Raw genomic sequence first — 16,176 nt, 5'->3', positions numbered from 1 at the left:
AGAGCAAGTGAGGGCAGAATTCGGGAAGGCAATGGAAATGATGGATTTGGGGTTGTGGAGCCACATGCTCACTGAGCGGACAGGGGCATAAAACCGACTGCAGTATTGCCAACACTAAGCATCCAAAACCAGGAGTCAGGCCCCCCACAATCATGAGAATGGCTGAAAACTCATGAGATTCTTTATATCGGCTTTCTGGATTTTGGTCTTTACTCAAACTTTTCTCCAGAATCATGAATACTAGAAACTTAGTGAGAAGAGAAGCAGGCTCTATGGACAACCAATAGCCCCCAGCAGCATTCTCTATCTGCTCTGTAGCATGGTAAAGCTATGCCAATACTCTCTTCACCTTCACCAGTGTATGGATTCTCAGCCCCGACTCTTTGATGAGGTTGTAGCGCTTTTCTAGCCGTTCAGGCCGGTCCTCCAGACTGAGTACGTTTTCCCTTTTTCCATCTTTCCTCTCAAAAATTGGTGAGACCCACGACCTCATGATGCTTTGAATCTCCTCGACATTGTCCTTGGCTTTCTGGATCCTTCGCTCAAGGTCATGAACGCTCTCGATCACCGTGGAGATGTGATCCCACAGGCCTTTTCAACAAATAAAGAGGGTTTGCTCAGGCTGTCAATGCTACAGATGTCTGCCGGCATAGCTAGGTGGGTGAAAAGAGGTGTGATCCCTGCCTGACACAGGTGTTCTGGTGGAAGCCCCTAGTGTAGACACAGCTGTGCCGGCAGAAGCTGCACTTTTACTGGCATAGCTTGTTTCATGTGGGGCATTGGAATAAGCAGTACCAATCGAAGTGCAGCTTTGCTGATACAAGTTGCATCCACTCCAGGAGTGCTTAGCTGGTACCATAGACAGGTGTCACTCTAGCAGCGAAGTGCTCCTAGTCAAGACACTGCCTCAGCATTTTCATAGCAATTCACCTGGGCTTGCCAATATTCTCAGTTTGGATTCTGTTAGGAAATGCTTCTGAATTTCCCTTATGGTCACACGAGTCCCCCAGGACTACTGCATAGGTCCCAATGTGGGGCAGAGCTAGTCCTGAATGCCAGGCACCACCAAGCCTCTTGTCACAAGCAAGAGGGTCGTTGGTCTCCCCTGGTCTTTCTTGTCTCCCCTCAAGAACTCACAATAAAGGCACCCTGTTACCCCTGGTTTCTGCCAACAGCACTGTCCACGTTCCAGCCAGCCAGGCCCTGCTTCCCAGGAGTGGGAATGCCCCTCTGACCAGAGCTCTGCTGGAGAAGCAGTGAGGCATGGGGGACAGAGTATCTTCTGTGTGCAGGGTGTCACTGAAGTATCAAAGACAGGGCAAACCCCAGAGCCATGAGGCCAGGCCAGATGTACAGGGGAGAAGAGGCTTAACAATGGTTCTCCTACCCCAACACTGCCCCTCCCCAGGCTCACTCTTGCTGTGCTCCCTCCTGCCCACATCACAGCCCCTCAAAATTCCCCCCTCAGGATTGCCAACTTTCTAATCACAGAAAACTGAACATCCTTGCCCACCCCCTGCCCCAAGGCCCCGTCCCTGCCCCATTCCTTCTCTGAGGCCCCGCCCCCACTCATTCCATCCCCCCTCCCTCCGTCACTCGCTCTCCCACCCTCACTCACTCATTTTCACCGGGCTGGAGCTGGGGTGTGAGAGGGGTTGAGGGCTCCAGCTGGGAGTGTGGGCTCTGGAGTGGGGCTGGGGATGAGGGGCTTGGGATGCAGGAAGGGGCTCCAGGCTGAAGGCTCCAGGAGAAGGCTCTGGCGTGAGGCAGTGGGTTGAGGTGTGGTAGGGGGTGAGGGCTCCGGCTGGGGGTGCAGGCTCTGGGGAGGGGCCAGGGATGATCGGTTTGTGATGCAGGAGGGGGCTCTGGGCTTGGGGGAGGGTGAGGGATTTGGAGTTTGGGAGGGGGACCCAAGCTGAGACATGGGGGTTGAGTGTGGAAAGGGGTGCGGGCTCCAGGCTGAGGTTGCGGGCTCCAGGGTGGGGCCAGAAATGAGGGGTTCAGGGTACAGGAGCGGGCTCTGGGCTGGGGCCGAGGGGTTTGGAGTTTGGGAGGGGGCTCTGGGCTGGGGCAAAGGGTTGGGTTATGGGAAGGGTTACGGACTCAGAGCTGGGGATGCTGGCTCTGGGGTGGGGCCAGAAATGAGGGGTTCAGAGTGAGGGAGTGGGCTCCAGGCTGAGGGTTTGGGTGAGGGAGGGTGTTGGGTCACAGGCTCCGGGTGGCGCTTACCTCAGGTGGCTCCTGGAAGTGACCGGTATGTCCCTCTGGGAGCCGCGCAGGGAGCCTGCCAGCCCTGCTGCACTGGCAGTGATGCCAGCCAGACTTTTAATGTCCAGTCAGCGGTGCTGACCAGAGCCGCCAGGGTCCCTTTTTGACCAGGTATTCTGGCTGAAAACCAGACACCTGGAAACCCTAGAGCCAGTTCCACTGCCAGGGGATCCTGCACAGCCCCAGAAGTAGGGCTGGATTTGCCCCATGAGGCCCTCTGGTCACCACCACTGCCGCCAGCACATGGAACACCAAGCATATGCTCAGCCCAGCATGCGGGCTTCTCCATCCCAGTCATCAGCAAGTACTTGCGTTTAGAGGCAGGTGACTCAGGGGCTGACATGGGGAAGAAGCCATCCCAGGCTTTATGTTCTGTCTGAAGTGAGGCAATTTCTCAGCACCTGATCATCCCCCAAAGGTGGTTCTGCTTTGCAGAGTCATAAAAGCAAAAGTGCTTCTGGTCACCCCATGGATTTTTGGAAGGAAACCAAAGGGCATCTTCCACCAGTTCATCTTCAATGGGAATATTCACCACCAGGAAACTGTTCTATTTGCACTTAAAATTAATGAGGTAAGAACCCAGGTAAAAGCATCCTGAGGTAATGGTGCATATGAACAGCCTGTGCATTATTAATCGCACTCTTTATTTCACTCTTCTAGAAAAAAATCTATTTGCTGCAGTGACCTTTCCTGGGAATAATCAGGCATCAGCACTGCACAGGCTTTCCTGGCTCTAGAGGGGTTCGATCACTTTCCATTCTGGTGTCAGAGCACCATTGGGAGAGTGACCAACTGCCCCAGAAACCACCACTCTGGTATCCCCGAAAGCAGCACCTCCCCATAGCCATGGTTATCAGCACTGGGGAGAGCATACAGCAGGGTCTTGCTTTTCTTGTGTTTCAGCCACCAAACTGCTTTATATTTAGCAAATTAAAGAGGTCAGTGACAACAGCCCGTAAAACGGACCTCCTCCAATAGTAACATTGCTTTTCTCATGAGCTTTTAAATGTCCTTAAACACAAATCTATCAGTCTCCAGATCAGTCCCAGCTCCTTCTCCTCCTCCAGAAGCCATGGTGCCCAAGAAGGGAATGGATGGCCATAGTGGGAGAATGTGAGCACATGTCCATGAACACATCTGACCTCAGAATCCCAGCTGAGGAGCAGGAAGGCAATCTGCATGACTCACCTGCACCTCCCCAATCAGTGGGTTTGTGGACTTACCTTCTGTCTTCCAGTTCAGTGTCTCTTCTGCCTCTTTCAGCCTGGAGTCAATATCCTGCAGTTGCCTCTGTACCAGAGGGTATTCTACCTCGAGGACTGTCCTCAGGATCTTATTGTACGCATTTACCATCAGCTCCAAGTTAGCCACCAGCTGCCGGTACAACTCCTTGGAGGAGTAGATTTCTGCTGCTGTCTCAGGGATGCTCTCCACCTGGTTTGCCTCCAGATAACTCACTTCCCTGAGCACTGAAATCAGCTAGAAAACAACCAGTGCAGAGAGACTCATTGTGATGGGGTGTCCACCCCTACACAGGGCCTGAAGGGGTTAAGGTGGCCAGGTGGGCCAATTAACTGCCCAGGCTGCACTTGGAGGAGAAGCCAGGGAGCAGGGATTGATTAAAGGAGGCTCAGCTAGACAGAAAGAGGAGGGGCCTATATAAAGCCCAGGAGCTGAGGGCAGCAGGAGGCTGCAGAGTAGTCTGGAGTCACTCGCTGGGAGAAGGGAGATGTATTTGGAGCAATAGAGGCAAGTAGTCTACAGTTCTCCCTGGGAGGAGGCAGTTGTGTGACTGGAAAACTCAGAGAAGGGGAAAGAGCCAGAAGTTATGGCAAGGCTCAGGGAAAAGCCAGTAAGGGCCAGGATAGAACAGGCTTTTGCTGCTGACTAGAGGGCCCCTGAGCTGGAACCTGGAGTACAGGGCGGGCCCTGGTTCCCCAGACAGCCACTGGGGAAGTGGTGCAGACCAGACAGTGGAGAGCAGATGGCCTGGGACAGTTTGCCCAGGACGACTTTGATACCCCAGGAGGGGAAGACCATAGTGACCTGGCCAGAGGGCTGAGTAACGAAGAAGAAGTTGCAGCTCCTGGAGTGAGAGGGACTACAGGTGAGAGAGGACAGGTGAATAGGCTGCCAGACTGTGCAGCACCTGGAAAACATTAATCCCCAGAGTGGCCAGAAGGAGGCACCCTAGTGGTGAGCAGACTCCATGGATTAATTGTTTCTTCTGATGACACTTACAGAACTGCAGTCCGGGCGCTGACACACTCACCTTCTCTCATTTAGCTGCCACTTTTCTAATTCTGAACATTTTATAGTTTTCAAAAGCAATAATTTTGGGGTGGCTTTTTACTTATATGGGAGCTCTTCTCTGACAAGTGACCCACAAAGCACCATGCTGAATGTCTCCTACCAATCTCTAAAAAATGTGCTTCGAGACCAATTAAAAAGATGTTTTTTCTAGCTGTCATCCCAGCAAATTCTTTGCAGCCCCTGAAAACCATGCTGGGCTTTTTCCTTGTCAAACATCAACCCGGTGACACCCGTGCAACCTTCTCACCTTCAGAGAATTTGCACAGGTGTAACTCACTGGAACTTAGCAAACAATTTTCTTAATGATGCACAAAAAGGAATGGACTCGCGCTCCCCTTTTTGAGCTATGTGGGCTCTCTGATGCTAATGGGAATATCAGAAAACCAATGATAAAAACTGAGGTTTTTTTACCAGCAGATACAACTGTGAATGTCCAGATAGAGCAGAACCCAAAACCTCTGCTTAGCCACATGGCCAGATTCAACACAAACTCAGTCCTCCCTGTAAACAAAATCCTCTTTCCCCTACTCCCAACTAAAAATACATCAGAGCCAGAGCCCCTTTTTGTGCTTCATGGACCCTACCTGGATTTTCTGTTGACTCCATCCCCAGGGATATATCCTGTTTTGTACCACTGAAGAAACAGGTCACCCTAACACAGGGACAGTGAGTTCTTACAGTATGAAGCATGCGGGTTCCAAAACAGCTGAATTAGGATTTGTGTGTGAGGTACACAGGAATTTCCACTGGAAGGTTTCACTCTGAATGTGCTATTTAACAGGAGACATGGCCCAGGAGGAGGAGAGTAAATCCAAGTTGTCTGTCAGGGAATATGCTGCATGGTGCTGGGAATGCACTTTTAGCAGAGTGGGTCCAACGCATTTTCTTAAACTGTCTTGAGCCCAGGGTAGCCCCAGTGAAATACAGTCATGTGACAGGGTGCAATATGCAGATCAAGGAAGAGTCTTGCAGTGAGATTAATTATCTTCATGTTTTACCTGTAGATCAAAATTGACTGCGATCAGCTTGGTCTCTGGATCTCGTCTGATAACTGGCTGGGTGAGGTTGTACTGTGATTTTTCGGACACTGTCTGGGACCAATCCTTATAGAGCTTCTCCTGATACCTAACAGAGACAACATTCATCAGGCATCTGCCAGCCAGCCACAGAGGCAAGTCTGAATGAACAATAAACCTACTTCACAACTCAGAAATATGAATGCATTTTAAGAGAAAATATCCCACAGCATTCCACAAAGACCAAACCCACAAATACATGCATGAGGAAACTGAGGAAAATGCAAATCAGATTTTTCAAAAGCACCTGAGTGATTTAGGAGACTAAGTCTCATTTTCAAAAGTGCCTCAGCACCAGATTTTCAAAGCTGCAGATCGGTGCCTGGTGGGATTTTCAAAAATGCCTAAGGATGTTGGGTGTTTAACTACCATCGATGTCACTATTGACAATCCCACTAGGTGCCTATCTGCATCTTTAGGTACCTAATACCTATGAAAATCTGGCTCTTAGGCACTTAGGAGCCTATGGGTATGTCTACACTTTGAGATGGGGGGATAATTCCCAGCCCAAGTACTACATGTACTAGTTCTGAATGAGCAAAAACAGCAGAGTAGCCATGACAGCGTGAACAGTGGGATGAGCTAGCCTCCCTGAGTACAATCCCATCAGAAGCGCTAGGTAGGCATGCACATAGCTAGCCCTTCCCACCTAGGGTGACCAGATGTCCCAATTTTATAGGGACAGTCCTGATTTTGGGGTCTTTTTCTTATATAGGCTCCTATTACCCCCAACCCCCTCTCCCGATTTTTCACATTTGCTATCTGGTCACCCTACTCCCACCACTCGCGCAGCCATAGCTATGCTCCTATTTTAGCATGTGCCGGTGTGTCTCCTTGAGCTGGGAACCACATCCCCAGCTCAAAGTGTAGCTGCACACTACATTTCTTTGAAACCAATGGGACCTAGGCTCCTAAATGTTTAAGTTGCTTTTGAAATAGGGACTTGGGATCCTGGACTGTTCTGAGACTTCTAAGAACATAAGAACATAAGAAAGGCCGTACTGGGTCAGACCAAAGGTCCATCTAGCCCAGTATCTGTCTACCGACAGTGGCCAATGCCAGGTGCCCCAGAGGGAGTGAATCTAACAGGCAATAATCAAGTGATCTCTCTCCTGCCATCCATCTCCATCCTCTGACGAACAGAGGCTAGGGACACCATTCTTACCCATTCTGGCTAATAGCCATTTATGGACTTAGCCACCATGAATTTATCCAGTCCCCTTTTAAACATTGTTATAGTCCTAGCCTTCACAACCTCCTCAGGTAAGGAGTTCCACAAGTTGACTGTGCGCTGCGTGAAGAAGAACTTCCTTTTATTTGTTTTAAACCTGCTGCCTATTAATTTCATTTGGTGATCCCTAGTTCTTGTATTATGGGAATAAGTAAATAACTTTTCCTTATCCACTTTCTCAACATCACTCATGATTTTATATACCTCTATCATGTCCCCCCTTAGTCTTCTCTTTTCCAAGCTGAAGAGTCCTAGCCTCTTTAATCTTTCCTCGTATGGGACCCTCTCTAAACCCCTAATCATTTTAGTTGCCCTTTTCTGAACCTTTTCTAGTGCTAGAATATCTTTTTTGAGGTGAGGAGACCACATCTGTACACAGTATTCGAGATGTGGGCGTACCATGGATTTATATAAGGGCAATAATATATTCTCAGTCTTATTCTCTATCCCCTTTTTAATGATTCCTAACATCCTATTTGCTTTTTTGACCGCCTCTGCACACTGCGTGGACATCTTCAGAGAACTATCCACGATGACGCCAAGATCTTTTTCCTGACTCGTTGTAGCTAAGTTAGCCCCATCATGTTGTATGTATAGTTGGGGTTATTTTTTCCAATGTGCATTACTTTACATTTATCCACATTAAATTTCATTTGCCATTTTGTTGCCCAATCACTTAGTTTTGTGAGATCTTTTTGAAGTTCTTCACAATCTGCTTTGGTCTTAACTATCTTGAGAAGTTTAGTATCATCTGCAAACTTGGCCACCTCACTGTTTACCCCTTTCTCCAGATCATTTATGAATAAATTGAATAGGATTGGTCCGAGGACTGACCCTTGGGGAACACCACTAGTTACCCCTCTCCATTCTGAGAATTTACCATTAATTCCTACCCTTTGTTCCCTGTCCTTTAACCAGTTCTCAATCCATGAAAGGACCTTCCCTTTTATCCCATGACAGCTTAATTTACGTAAGAGCCTTTGGTGAGGGACCTTGTCAAAGGCTTTCTGGAAATCCAAGTACACTATGTCCACCAGATCTCCCTTGTCCACATGTTTGTTGATCCATCTCTCACTGCTTCTTCTAGCCCACATCATGACAGCTGGCACGGCTGAACCATTATTTGAACATTTCTACCTCAGCAATTAGGAGTAGGACACTGAAATCTGGCAGGCAGTCCTAAAGTCAGACAGCTGCTTTTCACTGTCCCATGAAACTCTATCTAGATTATGCCAAATTATATGCCATACAGTCTCATCATCTATGTATGTGCAGTTTGCACACCTACTGAAAGTCTACAGAAACACTTCAGCTTCTGCTAGGTTGTACTGCACATGCTCTCTGGCCCCAAGGAGACTCCTGCAGCATTCCCAAGACATCAAAGGGAGGCTGTAATTCCATACGAGGCACAGTCAAAAAGTTTCTTCCTCCTCCTTTCACCACCAAACCAAGGTTTGGCCTAGAAGCTTGGAGCATGGTGGGTGGCACCTTGATGGAATGAGCGTTCCACCAGTGAGAACTTCTTAATTTGGCCAAGGCTGGATTCTCAGTTAATTGCATTGCCAATTAACATTTTTAAATGGTGAAATTTCACCCCAGTAACAAACAGCAAATCTTCATATTCTTGTCCCACATGAAAAGTCACAATTTTTGCAGAAAAATAGCAGGTTTTTATCCATAGTTAAAATTAATTTGTGTGGGAATCACTCCACAACTGGGGCAAAACCACAAGGTATTCTGAGTTTTGGGAAGCCGCTAAGGGAATGTTTTTTCAACATGGCTGAATTTCTAGTCCTTAGTTATCTGGGAAGTTGCTATGCCCGTCCCATCTGTCTGGAAGGTAAACATGGCAGGTGTATATACCTGGTTTTATTTGCACAATCCCAGGACTTGGGAATCTGTCGCTAGCTAGACAGTAATGCGTGAAGGACTGGGCCAGGATAATGAGACATTGTGTGTGTTCAATGTCTAAGAGGAGAATGTAATGTCTGCTACCTGTACACTGGAGTGGACTCAACAGTGCTACCATGGCAGAGCTGTGCTGGGAAACATTGTCAAGAGATCCACACTCACTGCATCCGTCCTGAAGGGTCTTATTGGGATTCTTCACTACATTGATTTCATGTTGTAATTAAAACATCCACCCTTTTCATCATCCATTTAGGAGCCAGCTCTTCTAATAAGTCTGTATCAGGAGAGATCCTCCAAGGAGGCTAGCCCTGTATTTCCCCTTAGCTGATTAACGTCAGAAAGCGATTCTGTGATACACACCTGCCAAGTGAAAACCTCCGGAAAACAAGGCAATGCAGAGCAAAATAATACAATGCTTCTAATCACAGAAAAACAAAACCAAAGGCATCAGATTTAGAGATTACATGTGCTCAATGCAAGCTATAAAGTAACACATTGGCTTGAAGCTAGGGCTCTGCTCCAACGCCCACTGGAGTCAACAGGAGCCTTTGGATACTCCTGAGATGCCCAGCTGCATCAACCTCTTATAAGATCAGGCTAAGTGAACAGACTTACCTTTCCAGCAACTGTACCATGTCTTTGTACTTCTGTATCATTCGTTTTCCTTCAGGGGACTCCAGGCAGCTATCAGTGGAACAGAGGCAGCGTTACACAATGGATGGAAACTGTAGATTACTTCCTTGTTTCAAAACACATTTTTTAAGAGCATTTCATGCCATGGGCAGGTGCCTTTTTAACAATCCTGGAGTTTTAGATTCTATACATGTGCCTTCATTTAAGACTAAATCTGAGTGTATTTGAACTCTTCATGGCAGGGACAGTCTTTGTTCTGCATAACGGGGCCCTGGTCTTTGACAGAGGTCTCTAGGTGCTACAGTAATACAAATAATAATCACAGAAGATTTATCTGCCTTCTCTTCAATGTTTTTATACTGCTAACAGCTCAGGTTAAGTGCAATACACGTGCCAATCTTAATGGAAGGTTCAGCACCCTTTTTTTGTTTGTTTGCTACTTTCTTTGTTTTTTTTTAAATACTCCACGTGGACAATATGACACTTAGGAGCTCCCTGTGGCTGCCAGCATTGCAATTCTGCAATTCCCCCGTTTCCTGATTCTCCCCTTGACCTCTACCTAGCCTTATGCAGCACTATTGAGCACGGCAATGACCCTACCTCACCCCAGATGCCAGTGCCTCATGGAGCTCATGAGTGCCACAGCTCCTTGGCTCTCCTGGCCTCCCTTTGCCCAGCAGAGCTGGACGGATTGCAGGCTCATGTCCCCAGCTTGGATTGCTCTGTACAATGTAGGACAGAGCTGTAGCCAGGGCTAGTGCAACCATTTAGGCGACCTAGGCGGTCGCCTAGGGCGCTGGGATTTGGGGGGGGCGCCATTTTCTTTGGCAGCGACCGTGGCGGCCGGATCTTCAGCCGCCCCGGTTACCGCCGGCATTTAGGTGGAGGGAGCTGGGGCAGGGGAGCGTGGGGAGGGCCACCTGCAGCAAGCGGGGGGGGGCACGCAGGGGAACTCCCCACCCTCGCTCACCCCTGCCCCGCCTCCTCCCCAAGCATGCCGTGGCTGCTTCACTTCTCCCGCCTCCCAGGCTTGCGGCGCCTAAGCTGATTGACGCCGCAAGCCTGGGAGGCGGGAGAAGTGAAGCAGCGACGGCGTGCTCAGGGTGCTCGTGCGTGGAGCAGGGGTGAGCTGGGGCAGAGGGGGTGCCTCAGGGCGGAGGGGGGTAGCTGCTGCCGGGGGGGGGTGCCTCAGGGCGAGGGTTCGGGGGGGGGAGGGTGCAAGGTGGAAGTTTCGCCTAGGGCACGAAACATCCTTGCACCGGCCCTGGCTGCAGCATTCCCATTTCTTCAGCTGCACTTTTGGTGGCTATGGGTTTTGCAGAGCACTCCCACAGCTGTTCTCTCTTTGTGATGCCTGGATCACTGTACTAACCAATGGCAGGTTTAGTACATAAGTCTTCACAGTTGGGACTTTTTAATTCACCTTTGTCCATGTTTTAGTTTTATTTAAATCCATGTGAAGTTTGAAAATCAAGATATTTTGTTAAACTAGAGAGAACCAAAGTAGTAAAATACTGAGTAAAATGTCCCAAGTCTCAGACTGAAGCGTTGATGGCTTGCAAATGGCCTTCAGACTTTAAAAAACCTTTGATTGTACCCTGGATGTAAACCCCAACCTCAACTCCTCAGCAGTCAGGATCGGGGAGAAAACCAAGCTCAGGAGCAGCTGCCTGGGTCCTGACTCGCCCTTCAGGATTGGGGGGGGAGGGGGGGACAAGTGGGGGGCTGGGCAAAGCTGAGGCTGAGAGGGCTGCGTAGGGGGCTCTCAGGAGTGCATGTAACTGAGGAGGGTGGGATGACCTGTGATACAGCCCTTGTTCCAAGCTGTCAGGACCGTGGCCCAGAGCACTGTGGGATTGCACTGGGCAGACTTTGTGCAACTACAGTGCCTGTGCTTTCCATGCACAACAGCTAGCACTGAAATGTCTTAAAGTGAAACACTGAGGGCTCAGGCATGTCATACAGCTATTGTATGGGACACACCTGGGACACGTTGGACGCACAGACGTGATGTGTTTCATGCAGTGTCCATGTGAATGCTCTCTAATGTAGATAGCCTGAGGGTACCAGTTCAGTGCTGTGCTGCAAAGTGACTGAATTCAGAGGGAGATTTTTTTCTTTATAAATGTTCAGGTTTATCATCCAAAAATTTCAGATTTGTTTTTTTGATGAAAATCTGAAATTTTTTAAACAAAAAATATTTTTTTCACAGAAGTTTGCATTGAGTTGAAAGGCCAGTGTCTGTCAAACAAAAGGTTTGGACCAGCTGTAAGTAAGGCCCAGAACTCCTTCACACAGATCACTGTGCAGTCACCATACAGGAAAAATATTCACCTATCATGTCAGGGCCAGACATGAACAAGGCTTCCTCACCCCAACACCAATGCCCTGAGCTAGTCAGTCCTCGTCTTCCCTTTTTATTTTACCCTTATTAGCTGCAAGTCTGATACCACAGCCTCTCACCTACAGCTGGAGGGCAGGTTATAGCTGAGCTAAATAGAGTGAATGGAATCTGTATAAAATGCAGATCTGGCTTTTCTTCACGGTGTCTAGCATTTGCTGTGAAAGCTCCCAGGGAATGCAATGGATTTGGGTTATGTGTTTGGGGCAGTGGGTATGGGCTCCCATTCTCACCATGTTAATGTCTTTATTACTACAAACTAGTAGTATAGTTAGGATGGCAGCACACAGGCTACTGATACCAAAACACTGGCTGGAGCAATGGGAATGACTTTTATTAGAGGACTGTTTCCAAAATGCAGAATCATCACAGTTTACAATCCCTTCTAGCAAGAACCAGCAGCCAGAGCCACTCCACGCTCCAAGGTAATGCCGATGGAGTTCTTACAACTGTCATGAACCAAAACCATCTAACTCCGTTGCTCTTATTTGCTTTCTGCTTCCTTTGGATTTATTAGGTGTGCCTAGGGCCAGTAAGAGAGAAAAGCAGCCAATGCATGGGACTGTTTTTACAAGATGACCCATAATAACAAAAAAGAAATGTTCTGATGGAAAAAAATCTCAATATCTTCCAGATTTGCCCCTTAACCTAGGGCGCAATTGTTTTCAATCCTTCTCATTTGTGGAACAAGCAGCACCCCTACCGACCTCTGCCAGTGCACTTCAATCCTGACCTACAGCCCTCCTGCTATTTCAACTCTGGAAACTCCACACAGTTCTGCCAATGCTGCTCAGTCTATTTACTCTAGTACGATAGCTTCCCCTGCTGCAGCAGTTCTAAACCCCCTGCCCTTCACAGCTCTGCCAAGGTACCTTAATCACGGCCTGCAGCATCCCTAGTGTTCTAGTCCTGGGCTCCTCTTGAGCAGAGGCTGCTATCTATGCAGGATTGTTGAGTGGTGGGGAAAAGGTCCAATAGCTTTAAGTTTGAAGTGAAGGAGTTATGTTTGAAAGCTGATAAGCCCTGTGCATCTGCTCACTGTGCCTCTTAATCATTTCACAACAAATCCAATTAAGGAACTTATTAAAAAATGATTTCAGGAAAGCTGAAAACACAATTGTAATTACTTCTCCATGACAAACACACTTTACCTTTCTGGCTAAAAAGGATTTTTAGCTCTAACTAGAATATAGTAGATAACTCCGGATGAAACTCAGATTCATCGAGAAAAGGGATCAAGATAGTTAAAACAATAACTTATCTGTGATAAAGGTACGCACGGATGTGTGATGTGCCTAAAATGACTGAATGGGACCTGGATCCGCTCTCTCAGCTCCTGAGCCCAGCGCAAAGCCCCAGCTACCAAGGACATGTTCCTGTGCACGGGAGGGTAGCCTGGATGAAGACAAATATAACTTAAAGTGAGGATTTGAAGGTATTTACTACTCAGCTCTGCACTGTATATCATCCCCAACAGCAGAGATCCCACTGACGATAACATGTCCATTTAACATTCCCCTGATTTCCTAGGATTTCTCTTGGAACCGAGCATTCTGGAATCATGATATAATCCTGGAGCAAAGGCAGGTTCTAACTGCCTACTTGATGGGGGATCCCAGCCAAGGTGTGTCTCAATCTCTTTGCTCTGCTTCGTGAGTCATTAATGAATTGGGAACAACGCCTCACAGCAAAGTCAACAGGTCCTGAAAGAATTGCAGCAGCATCTGGCAAGGCAACTTAATGGCATGTTGTGATTCTATGTAACACTAGTGCCTCATGGAACATACGGTCTTTGATTAAATGGGGTGCCTGATCCCCTGCCTTGCAGAACCAGTGCACTCCAGACTAAGAAATCTGCAAAGCTTACCAGTGCCTGAGGACCTCGCTGTGCCGTCAGTCAGACTGCAATAGCACAGTGGTGTTGCTGGGAGCCGTGTGTGCAGAGCAAGAGCAGCACAGAGCTGAGAATGTTCACATCTTTTATACAATTCAACAAATTATTTCTACTGACTTGGAACAACTTGCAAAGCAAACATGGCCAGTGATGTCCTGGCCCCATTAACATCAATGAGAGTTTTGCTGTTTGCTTCAAACAAGCCAGGATTTCACCTCACATATTTAACCTAGTGCCAAATAACCTTTTCCACCTGATTCCTTCAAGAAGTTTAGGATGATTTATTACATCTTTGCAATCATCAAACTAGGAGTGGCAAGTGCTTCTAACTCACACATCTTTAAATGTGTTTACTTAGGATTAAAATATTTTAAGCCATAAATATTTTCAACCACAGTGCATTAAAAGCAGAATAAAACAATAACTGCAGCACCAATATAGCAGAGCCCACAGTGACACAATGTGGATCACGGTCCCCGTCTACTGGCAGCCCATATATAGACAGGGTCCTGAGTCAGTTTCAGCAGCTGAGTTACAGAGCCTGCTTCTTTAACTCAGGCACTAGAAGCTCATACTTTAAAGTCCTGAGGTCCAGGTTCATTCCCTGCAGGTGGTGTGATCTGGGCATCATTCAAATAGCTAGTGTTTGATTCTGATAATCTGATAGGAGCCTGTCTTTTCTATCCTGTGTCATTGTTCATGGATTGAGTAAATCCATAGTTAAGATTTTCTGCTAATGCACTTTGCATTTACAGGTTTCAGGGGAAATGCTGGAAACTCACATCCAGCCACTGTACAAGTCTCTCTGTGCAGACATGCAAGTCCCATTAACTAGGAGAGGCAGTTACATGAGCATGTGGTTATGGGAAAAACTCCTTCCTCTCACAGGCTAGTTGGATGTAAAACTAAGCATGTGTTACCAATCCAAATCTAAATTTCAGGTAAAGTGGATCAAAAATTCATGATTTTAAAAAGAATCTGATGACTTTTAAAACAAATTTGAATCAGTTTTTTTTTATTTCAATTAGATTTTTATTTATATGTTGCTAGTTCTTTAATTTCTTCTCATTTTGTAGGCCTTGGCTGATAAAGTGATGCTTTTCAGAGTTGGTCAAAAAATTTCCACTGAAACCTTTTTGCAATGGAAAATGACTTTTTGACAAAACAATTATTTTTTTTCCAAAACATTTTTGCTTTCATCAAAAATTTTCAGCAACTGAACACACGTACAAGAAGCAAGGAGAATAATCGGAAAGAACTGGAATTAATATACAAGCTAAATTATTATTTAATTGGCATCACAGAGACTTGGTGGGAAAGGTCTCATGACTGGAAAATTGCTATAGGGGGATACAGCATGTTCAGGCAGGACAGGCAGAATAAAAAGAGAGGAGGTGTGACATTATAAGTCAAAATATATACACTTGTTCTGAGGTCCAGAAAGAGATGAGACTCAGACCAGCTGAAAGTCTCTGAGTAAAGATAAAAGGGGTAAAAAGAATAGGAGTGACATGACGGTAGGGGCTTACAAATCAGAAAGAGGAAATGGATGAGGCATTTCTAGAACAAACAACAGAAATATCCAAAACATGAGACCTGGTAGTAATGGGGGACCTTAACTACCCAGCCATCTGTTGGAAAAGTGATACTGCAAAACGCAAAATGTCCCATAAGACCTTGGAATGTATTAGGGACAAGTTTTTGTTTCAGAAAGTGGAGGAAGTAACCAGGGAGACAGACATTTTAGATTTGATTCTGACCAACAGGGAAGAATTGGTTGTAAATCTGAAGGTGGAAGTCATCTGGGTGAAAGTGAACATGAAATGATAGATTTCATGACTCTAAGGAAAGGGTGAGAGCAGCAGAACAAAGACAATGTTCTTCCAAAAAAAGCAGACTTTAACAAACTCAGTGGACTACTGTGTAAGGGCCCATGGGGGAAAAAAATCTAAGGGTTTGAAAAGGAGTTCAGGAGAGCTAGTAGGTTCTCAAGGTGACAATATTAAAGGCACAAGTGAAGACTATCCCGATGCAAAGGAAAGTTAAGAAGAATAGTAAGAGGCCATTATGGCTCCCGCAGGTGCTCTTTAATGACCTGAAAATCAAAAACAAATCCTACAAAAAATGGAAACATGGGGTAATTGCTAAGGAGGAGAACACAAGAACAGCACAAGCATGTAGGAAAAAATCAGAAAGGCTAAGGCGCAAAATGAGTTACACCAAGCAAGGGACATAAAAGGCAATAAGAAGACGTTCTTTAAATACATTAGAAGCAAAAGAAAGTTAAAGGAAAGTGTAGGTCCACTACTTAGCAGGAAGGAGCGCTAATAACAGATGACATCAAGAAGGCTGAGGTGTTTAAAGCCTATTTTGCTTCATTGTCTTCACTAAAAAGTTTAATGGTGACCAATACCCAACACAATTAATATTAACAATGGGAGGGGCCACA

The 16,176-nt window shown here is 46.7% G+C and overlaps 1 protein-coding gene across 1 annotated transcript in view; it reads right to left on the bottom strand.

The window, feature by feature from the left end:
• DNAH9 (dynein axonemal heavy chain 9) overlaps positions 1–16,176 on the bottom strand; it is a 385,294-nt gene that overhangs the window by 333,048 nt on the left and 36,070 nt on the right. The window contains exons 10-14 of the mRNA XM_044984418.1: positions 13,114–13,228; positions 9,415–9,483; positions 5,580–5,706; positions 3,492–3,747; positions 350–591 (exon numbers count right to left, since the gene is read on the bottom strand). Coding sequence (XP_044840353.1) covers positions 350–591; positions 3,492–3,747; positions 5,580–5,706; positions 9,415–9,483; positions 13,114–13,228 — 809 coding nt within the window. The remainder of the gene's footprint in view (positions 1–349; positions 592–3,491; positions 3,748–5,579; positions 5,707–9,414; positions 9,484–13,113; positions 13,229–16,176) is intronic.

The sequence above is a fragment of the Mauremys mutica genome, chromosome 12 (genome assembly GCF_020497125.1).
Source record: "Mauremys mutica isolate MM-2020 ecotype Southern chromosome 12, ASM2049712v1, whole genome shotgun sequence".
In the NCBI taxonomy this organism is placed as follows: Eukaryota; Metazoa; Chordata; order Testudines; family Geoemydidae; genus Mauremys; species Mauremys mutica.
The sequence above is the reverse complement of the archived record's forward strand: the minus strand, read 5'-3'. Positions and strand labels throughout refer to the sequence as shown.